The sequence below is a fragment of the Poecilia reticulata genome, linkage group LG9 (assembly GCF_000633615.1).
Source record: "Poecilia reticulata strain Guanapo linkage group LG9, Guppy_female_1.0+MT, whole genome shotgun sequence".
In the NCBI taxonomy this organism is placed as follows: domain Eukaryota; kingdom Metazoa; phylum Chordata; class Actinopteri; order Cyprinodontiformes; family Poeciliidae; genus Poecilia; species Poecilia reticulata.
Genome location: NC_024339.1, coordinates 34,108,009 through 34,117,797, shown reverse-complemented (window position 1 = coordinate 34,117,797; position 9,789 = coordinate 34,108,009). Strand labels below are relative to the sequence as shown.

The following is a 9,789-nucleotide window of genomic DNA, read 5'->3' as shown; positions in this document are numbered from 1 at the left end:
GCCACGACAGCGTACAAGGCCAAGATGGCGTACAGGGCCACAATGGCAGGGCCACAACGGCGTGCAACGCCACGGTGGCTCGCAGGGCCACGACGGCGTACAGGGCCACGAGTGCAGCGCCACGACGGCGTGCGTAATTCTGATCTTAAAACTAAAGAAATGGAGAAACGGTCTTGTAGTAAATAATCTAGATTAATTCTTCTTTTCCTGTGATGGTTTCATCTTTTCCCAGATGAAGATAAATCATGTGAAAAGTGAATTTTAAGGCTGAAGTCTTCAGTATCTCTGGTCTGCAGCTGAAGTGTTGAATCTCAGCATCAGAAACGGGAAGGAGAGAAAATAACCTCTAACTTCTCGTCTCCATTAATATTACAAACTCTTGTCTGCACAATACAGGAGAATCTCAGCCTGGTAAATAATTCAGGCTATAAAATCCTCCCTTTCTTTTCCTCTTAAAGTCTCTTTTCTCGGAGCGAGCGGCGCAGAGGAGACGGAGAGGCTGGAAGTCGCTCCACTGGTTCAGGGAAAACGTTTCCAAACCATCCAGAGGTTCTGGAAATCCACATTTCATCTGGTTCAACACTTTCAAACAACTTAACTTAGGAGTGAAAATGGTTAGTATTGTTAGAATAATGATGATTCACTTTGGTCATGGCGGACATATTTAGACCGTGATGCATCTCGTCTGACCCTTTGTGTCAGAAACACTAAAATAATCATTTATAGCAGCAGCAGCAGCAGCAAAGTTTCACTCTGGAAACGTAAAAACATGAATTTGAATTTCTTTAAACTTTTAGCAGCATATTGAGGGCTGAGTGAGTTTTTGTGCGTTTAGTTTATGTTGACTTGTCTCCTTCATGCTGCGGCTCAGACTCTAAATGAGATTTTCTCATTTAGATCATTTGATATTGTTTCAACTGTTAACTTTGTTTTCTCAGTTTTTTCTCTCCACAGAAGCTTCAGCTGGTCTGACGTCCAGATTGGCTGCGTCTCCGTTGAACTGCAGTTTGACATTTCAGAAATAAATCCTCTTGATGAAAACACAGCAATCTCAAAAAATCTCTTGATTTTCAATTTTAAAAAATCACTTCGGAGCTTTTTTTTTGTATCACGAATCGCATGATCAACAACCGGATGTTTCCACTGGCGTAAACCACGAAGAAGACAACAGGAAGTGGCTGGATGATGACGGAGTGCATGTTTCTTAACGACCTACTGCGTAAGCGAACTTCTTCAAATGATTTTAATTGCCTTTCTTACTTAATTGAGCAACTGCAAAGCTTTGTTTGTTTGTTTGACATTACTGGAAAGTTTTATATTGTGTAGTGAAAATGCAGCTTGTGACTCTCTCCCGGAGAAGGAAAGTCAGGATGGAACAGAGTAGAAAAACTTCTCTACAGTTTACCGCCCCAGATCTTCAGGGACATGTTCAGTAAACCTTTATGGTCAGAAAGCTAAAAGTGTCCAGATGAAATGATTGAACAGGCACTAAGTCAACCTCCATCCATCTGAATCCCAGACCTAAGCCCTGTGGGATCCCCCATTAAAAATGTGTCAAACTACGGCAATATTACGGCAATGTAGAAAAAAAACTCATAATTGTGTAGTTTCCAATTTCACAAAAAAAATTCAACTTGAATTTCCATCCATCTTGAATTTCACTTGGATTATTTTACTTTTATTTTTTTCCATTTATTTTTTAGCGGATCAGCTGCAGAGTCACGTTCTTCATTAAATCAACCAAATCTAACAGTTTTATTACAATCAGCTTCAGTTCCGGAAACAATTGAAGACAAAGCAGCGTTTAGAGTTTCGGCTCGCTGCGGCACGTTTCCTCTGATCCTCTTTGGATCTCTGAGCTTTAAGGACGTTTCGACGTGAAGCTGCGGGTTCGTTTCCTCTGCTGTTTGTTGTGACGCACTGTCTCATCCACGCAGCATCACGGACAGGATGAGACCGGATCCGCTGCGCACAGCGCGCTCAGTCAGTGATCACGGGATCTGACCTGCAGCCAGCCGCGCTCTCTGCCTGTTTCCACGAAGATCTGGACATTTTGAACCCTGACGGGACTTTTTGTTGCTGCTTCAACCGGGTCAGGAGTCCGTTCATCTCTGCAGAACGGTTCTTTTCTGCCACATCCTCGGTGACTCCTGGCTGTGCGTGTTTCTGCCTCTGGTTCTCTCAGATCCCGGCCTGCGGATAAATCGGTTGGTTCCAGTTTGGAGTCCGACGCTCGGTTCCTCCTCTTCCCGCCTCCCGCTGCGCCCTGAAGCGGGGGAGACATGAGACCCCCCAAACACTGAGGTGACGGGTAAGACCCGGAGGGTTTACCGGATGTATGTGTGGCCGCAGCGCGGTGTGAAGTCACTACTGGAGTCGCTGTGCGCCAGATTTATGCGTAAAAAGCGCTGCAAATGCGTAAAATGGAATAGAACTGGAGAAGATGAATGTTTTTGGATCGTAAATATTCGGGGTCAATTATTTGTGCGCTTATATATCAGGTGGGAAAAAAACTTAATTCGGTTTTTATTTCTTTAAAAGCCTCCTGTCGACTTTGATCTGAAGGTTCTGGAGTAATTATGATTAAAAAACGATCCTCTTTTCTATACTGTAAACATTTATATTAATATTTCCAAACAGCTTCATCAGCTGAAGCGGAGACATTTCACCGGATGAGTCTGATCGATGCTGAAAATCGGAACTGATTTCTGCTTCTGAAGCTTCATCAGTTCGTTTAGTTTTCACTGTCTGTCCGGACGAAGCTGCGCTACAGGGAGAACATGTACATTCAGGTGCTTCATTCTAGTTTTTACATTTATTTGCTCTGAATAAACGTGTAATAATCACTTCCTCAGATTTCATTACTGGATATTTGAGCAGCTTTAAATTCAAAAGGCCTTTAAATCTGACTGGATGCAGGAGTTCATGTTGGTTTCTGTTGTTTTGTTTTCCAAATGTTTTCTCCTCACTCGCTCAACACCTGCTGCCAGAGTTTAGAAGCTCTGCACTGGTGGCAGCATGATTCTGGCCTCCTGCAGCTGAGTCTCTCATCTCGTCTCTCCTGTCTCTATAATCCAGTCTGCAGATTAGATTAAGAATAATTTCAGATAATTCACAGATTCACTTGTACTGTAGATTTAACTCTGGAATAATTCTTCTTCGTATTTTAAAATAATCCTTTTAAGATGATAAAAGTCTTTGCAATAAACAATAAATACTCAAAGCTGAATAAATCAATAAAATGCCACATTATTTCAACAGAATAATCGTGTTTCTATAACAAACATCCAGATTATTAACATTTATTTGAAACTCTTCCCAGATTTGCATTTCACGCCTCATCAGGCCCCAGAGGCTCGGATCAAATAAGACATCCGAACCCGAAAACACCAACTTTAACCCGGAAAAGTGGGACGCTGAATACACAATGATTTGTTTCCTGCATTTCTGGCTTAATCTTGGAAACATTGGAGGATCGTTGAATAAACGTTGAGGCAGCAGAGGAGCCTCTGAGTCAGAGGCCTGAGGGAGGAGCAGGAAACCTCCGCTGATGCTTTCCTGGGGTTTTATTCACTAATTCCCACTTAATTCAGGTTGGAATATGACAGGGAATAAATAAATAGTTTGTTACGTAACTTAAACTGATCGACCTTTTGCACTGTGTGGTTTACTTCTTTTATTTTGAAATTCGTTCCCTTGTTCTTCATATAAACCAGTCAGTTTTTTTTGTTTGTTTCTGGTTTATTTTTATTTCCTCTACTCGTCTTTGTGTCATTAATGTTTTACTCCTTCAGTTCAGAAAAAGCGACCAAAGGAAACTCTCCATTAAAACCCTTTACGGACCAGTGAAGCTAATTAGATTTGCACCGTTTTCAGTGTGGATGCAGCCAAACAGAAGCATGAACATTACAGATGTCGGTCCATCCATGTGTATTTAATACTAAGGTTATAATTAAAAGAGCTTTGACTCCAATCCAGAGGCTGAAGTGTGAACTACATGCGGTTCATTGAAGCAGAAGTGTCTGACAGACCGACTGCGCTGAATTTGGCTGAAAAGCAGCTCAGTAAATAATAATCCTTTAGCATTTTATCTCTAATAATCAGATTTTGGTCAAACCAGAGGAACCTGCAGCATAATCTGAGCGTCATCAGCATAACGACGGACAGTAACATCACGTCTCCTGGTGGTGATTTTTAGATGCTGCTGGTATAAATTAGAACTGAACTTCGTCTAATTTGATTTAGTTTAGATTTTCATGTTTTGTTCCCACTAAATGCACAAATGATTGGAAAATATTCATTTTTTCAATCAGAGCTGTTCAGAATAAACAAAATCAATGTAGAGTTTTTACTTTTCTCTAAACTTTGCTTGTTTCTCCTCCTTGTTGTGACTTCAACACATTAACCTTCCCTCTCGTCGTCCTTCATCTACTCTTTCTGCCGTGTTTCCATTTGTCCTCCCCTCCATCTGTCCGTTTCTCCATCCTTCCTCTCCTGCTTGACCTTGTTATCCGTCCTTCGTCTCTCCTGGTTTCGCCGCCTGCAGCTGGTTGATGGGGAGCCTTTCGAATGTCAGCCGGGACAGTGGTCATCGCAGGAGGAATTCTGGCTGCAGTCATCTTACTGACCATCGTCGCTGTGTTGTGTCTATGTAGGCTGCAGGTACGTCACTCTGCTTTTACAACACAGATTACGTACGAACTCAAATCAAAATGTAAATGTGCATTTAGTCAGGGTGGATTAGACAACATTTTATCTGCATACTTTTACTTTAAGTAAAGTGTTTGAGTACTTTCTCCACCACTGACTGCCAAACAGCTTGTTGACAGATTGTGTTTAATGGTTTTAATGTGGACTGCTGCCACCTGCTGGTGGGAGTTAGCACCACTGTTTGACGATGTTTGGGGGAAATTAGTAATAAACTCACTATTATGCATTAGAGTGAAGAATGCAGGGTGTGTTGAGTTTGTGTGATCGTGAAACCATGAGGATTGATGTCATTTGGTGTCTGGAGAGACAAAGAAAATCTGTGGCAGGACAACCGTGTGTGTGACAGTAGGAGGCGCTGTTGCAACTTAACACTGTGCTACGCCCAAAAACCTAATAAAAGCTAACATTTGAACAGGGATATTATGATATTTTGGACATATAGACAGTCACAGAACATGATAGCTCGTATCAGATATTGTCATCACACTGTAACTTACAGAAAACACTAAAGTTTACGACACAAGTGTTTAATGCAACAGCGCCTCCTACCGTCACAACAAAAGGTTGTCACAGACCAGATTTGGCCCCGGGGCCTTGAGTTTGACACCTTAAAGGAACAGAAGGCGTTTAATTACTAATTGAAACGTGAGAAAGTAAAATTTTCCTGTGTTGCTGTGCAGTATTACTGCTGCAAGCCGGAGGAGTCTGAGAAGGGGGACGACGAGGAACCGGAGCTGTCCACCATGTCGCCCTCTCGGCCCCTGGCTCTGTGCGCTCCGCCCACGCCTCCCACGCCGGAGCACTACAGCGACGAGCCCGAGCCGTACCCGCCCACCTTCCTCACCGAGGCCAACGGGCCCTGCAGCTACTCCCCCCCGCCGCCGCCGCCGCCGCGCCGCGGCCAGCGGGTCCACGCCTTCTGCCCGTCCTGCGCCCGCTGCTCGCTGCCCTTCTACCTGCAGCATCCGGAGCGGCTGTGCAACGGCGGCCGCAGGATCAGCTACCGGACTGTGCAGCAGCAGGACCTGGAGCTGCCCGCCGACCTGGACAGCTTCTACCAGAAACTGATCCGCTCCTACACCATGAAGGAGGTGGTGACCCACAGCGTGAGCACCGACGTGTAGCTGCCGATGGAGAACAGGAGCCGAGTTCTGCCGAAACTCTCACACGACTTGAGATTAATCTGAACCGTTTTTAGAAAAAACGGCCCTCAGTTTGAAGTCAAGAATCTGCTAGAAAAAATGCAGAAATTCTCAGATTGATCTCAGAAATTTCTAAGAAAAAACGAGGATACGTTCATTTGAAAAGCTGCTGTAAAAAACTGACATTTTTAGATTAATCTCAGAAATTTTATAGAAAGAACAAAGATTTATGAATTTGAAAAGTTGTACATTTCCTGCAAAAACAATCTCAGAAATGTTTTAAGAAAAATACATTTCTGAGTTTAAAAATTGCTCCTTTTTTCCCCTGCAGTGGCTCTGATGATGAACTGTCTGCAGCTGAAAACTGTTTCTGATCAGAATCCGTCTGTTGGCATCAAAATGATCATTTATGACCAATATGTCTGAATCTGTGGTAGCTAGACTGGCGTATGAGAGACTTATTGACGTTTCTTTGAATTTAAATAAAAACATATGAGTAGATTTAAAGCTGCTGTATGTAACTTTAGAAAAAAGTATATTCTTTATATATTTGTTATGAGGCTGGTAATCTGTGAAAGAAATCGATCTCCTCCACCTTCTGTCTGCAGAAATGCACCAAAAACAACCAATCAGAGCCAGGAGGAGGGTCTTAGCGCTGGTAATCATCACATGTATGTGTTGCTCAATGTGCTAACAGGAGAGAAGCAACTCACTGATGCAGTAGCACTGTTCATCCGTGGCTATGCTAACTAGCCTTAGCATTCATAGCATTTGTGACAGGCTGAAGAGAAGGAGCTGTAACAGCAGAGAGAAAGGGGAGGGTGTGAGTGCTGCGTACAGGAGGGTGATTGACAGCACCAAGAACAGAGTATTTATGCAGATGGCAGCAGGACCAAAGGGAGAAAGCAAAGGAGTCTTCAGATTATCTGTCTTATACTTTCTCAACATAATGATAGTTTTAACATGTAAAAATTAAATTAAAAAAATAAGTTACATATTTTAACACTATTTTTCTTCCTTTATTTGGTTAAAGGAAGAAAAATAATTCTGATGTTTCATATAAATTGGTAAATAAATTACATTTTCAGATAAAAAACTTATTTTAATGTAAGTTTAGCTTCAAATCCTGTTATTCCTGTGATGGAGACGAGATCCACTGTTTAAATATTAATATGAGCACAAATTTCACTTTGTGTTTGTTTTCACTTAAACTTGTAAAAATAAAAAAATGTTGATTCATTTGGTCCTCGGCTGCCATTAAATGTTTAAAGATACTTTAAGCATTTAAAGACATGAACCAGGAGCAGAAAATGTTTATTAATATAATAAATATGACTGTAAATGAAAATGTTTTTCAGAGACAGGATCCTTATGAGGGACTGACCATAAACTTTAACGCAAAAAAAAATTACAAATAAAGTGAAACTTTTGTAGAAATTGTCTGTGAACATTTTGTTATGAGAATAAAGTCCAAAAATACCAGAAGGAATTTAATTCTTGTAATTTTATCACTTTATTCACGACATTTTATTTATTTTTTCTTTACATGGCCTCTAAACTCCGTCATGTTTGGAAGTCAAGTTGGGAACTTTTGATTTTTGTTCAAACTTTAAAAAAGAAAATTTCTGTAAAGTATTTTGAGTCAGAGAGAGAAAAGAGACACAGCTCCAGATTGTAAAAAAAATATATAAATCTCACATCTGGATCTGTTGTTCATGAATTCAGAAAATAACCAAAAAAGCAAACCTTTTCATTTGAAGTTATTTAATGGAAATTAAAGTACCTTCATGTTTTCAGCTAATTTTAACAGTACACAATGTTCATACTTCAGTTTTGTACAAAGAGGTATCAGTTATATAAAAACACACAGTACGCAACAGTTTAAAATACACATCTGAGTACATTTCAGCCATACTTCAAGTGTCAGGAATCTGTCCGTCTGCGCTCCAGAGAACCAGACCAGAACTGGCATCAGTTGACCCGACTGAGAACCGTCAGCTGGCGTCGGGATCGTCACGATAAATGAAAATGTGCTACGACTAATAAATACGCTCCGGCACGGTGCAGGCGGGTCCAACGGGAATGTTTCTCACTTGGTGCTGCAGCGAGCCGGACACCAAAACCGCATTAAACAGGTTTTATCAACACTTTCTGTAATAAAGTCATGCAGGATATTCAGCTGGGAAATAATTTAGGCTTTTTGCTGCAGCGAAGAACACGACACAAGGTGTAAAATCATCCTTATCTTCGGCTCGACAGCAGAACTGATAACTGATAAGTAATCAATAACAACTGGTTCTAAAGAACTTGCAGTCTATGTAGGAAAAAGGAAACAAAATCATCTAAAAGTTCTGCTTTTTAAAAACGTTTCCTCATTATTCACAGTAGCTGCTTTAAAAACATAAGGCCTCGATTGGACTGTCCCGGATATGATCCGAACAAAATATCTCAAGAATCTGGAAAAGAATCTAAACTGGGCTGAAGTAAGCATCCCAGGCCAGCAGGGGGCGATGACTTTCAATTTAAGGTTAAAAACAAAAGGATGAAACATGATCACTACTACTGAGTGCTGTTTGTAAAGTTATCCAGTCAGTTTTTCATATTTTAACTGTTATTCACTTATTTCTAAATCGTTAGCTTAATCGTTATTAAGCTAACGATTAAGCTTAATATTTAACTTGGCAAATAAATATTTGGCTCCAAACTAAATATTTAGCTAGCAAGCTAAATGTTTAGCCTCAAACTAAATATTTAGGAAACAAGCTAAGTAGTTTGCTAAATAAAATATTTAGACAGCAAGTTAAATAGTTAGTGTGAAATAACTAAATCTTTTGCTCCAAAAGCAAAAGATTTAACTAGATTAAATATGTAATTAGTAAGGTAAATATTTAGCTCCAAACTAATTATGTAGCTAGCAAGCTGAATAGTTAGCATCAAACTAAATATTTAGTTTGGAGTTAAATATTTAGTTTGCAAGCTAACTATGTAGCTTGAATCTGTGACATTTATAAATTAATAAAAAACAGGTGAAAATATGTCTGTAAAATTTATCCCCATTGTTTTCTATTATTACAGGCTAAATAACCCAAATTATTTCTGCTAATTTTTGACTGTAACTTTACAAACGGCCCTCCATATTCTACATCTTTACATTTATCTAAGCTAATCACTGATGACTTTAAAAAGCTGAACAGGTCAATAGAAATTTGACCATATGAGGGAAACATCCGAGATTATTTGTGTTTTTCTGATGGGAGCTGGAGCGACGCTACAGTTGCGGCGTCCCGGTCCGTCACGGCCGAACGGCTCGGCAGGAGTGGCAGCAGGCCTTGCTGTAGTACCAGTGGCTGCACAGGTTCACCTTCAGAGCCAGCAGGCAGTTGGTGGAGGGCCGGTCCTGACAGCTCTCATCTGGAAAACAATCAGGAAAAACAGCAGCCAATGAAGCCACTCAAAGCACACAGGCTGGAAAAACATCACGGAAAGTTGGACCAATTTAGATTTAATCCCACGGAAAATTACAGACCGGTGAGAGTGTTGAGTTTGGTTTAGTCTGATCTGCGGACATGTTGGAGGTGGTGGACATGTTGGACATGTTGGAGGTGGTGGACATGTTGGACATGGTGGAGGTGGTGGACATGTTGGACATGGTGGAGGTAGTGGACATGTTGGACATGGTGGGCATGGTGGACATGGTGGAGGTGGTGGACATGTTGGACATGTTTTACATGTTGGACTTGGTGGATATGGTGGACATGGTAGAGGTGGTGGACATGTTGGACGTGGTGGACATGGTAGAGGTGGTGGACATGTTGGACTTGATGGACATGTTTTACATGTTGGACTTGGTGGACATGTATTACATGGTGGACGTATTGGACGTGGTGGACATATTGGACGTGGTGGACATATTGGACATGTTGGACATGATGGACAT

General features: G+C 41.1%; 2 protein-coding genes across 4 annotated transcripts in view; one reads left to right on the top strand and one right to left on the bottom strand.

Moving 5' to 3' along the window:
* Positions 1-1,423: 1,423 nt before the first annotated feature.
* Positions 1,424-5,923, top strand: fam163b (family with sequence similarity 163 member B). 2 transcript variants are annotated; one of them, XM_008419517.2, is made up of 4 exons: positions 1,424-2,311; positions 2,641-2,792; positions 4,547-4,662; positions 5,391-5,923. In XM_008419517.2, exons 3-4 carry the CDS (start codon positions 4,570-4,572, stop codon positions 5,832-5,834), a joined length of 537 nt encoding a protein of 178 aa, XP_008417739.1. In that variant the 5' UTR covers positions 1,424-2,311; positions 2,641-2,792; positions 4,547-4,569; the 3' UTR covers positions 5,835-5,923. The 2 variants fall into 2 exon arrangements, with proteins under 2 accessions (XP_008417739.1, XP_008417740.1); XM_008419518.2 differs by lacking the exon at positions 2,641-2,792 and having other exon boundaries at positions 1,425-2,092; positions 2,186-2,311.
* A 2,306-nt stretch (positions 5,924-8,229) lies between these two features.
* LOC103470838 (ADAMTS-like 2) overlaps positions 8,230-9,789 on the bottom strand; it is a 15,847-nt gene continuing 14,287 nt past the window's right edge. Inside the window, exon 11 of one of the 2 annotated variants that reach the window (XM_008419514.1) lies at positions 8,230-9,263. In XM_008419514.1, the coding sequence (XP_008417736.1) occupies positions 9,145-9,263 (119 nt within the window). In that variant the 3' untranslated portion in view covers positions 8,230-9,144. The remainder of the gene's footprint in view (positions 9,264-9,789) is intronic. The other variant, XM_008419515.1, reaches the window with a different exon arrangement.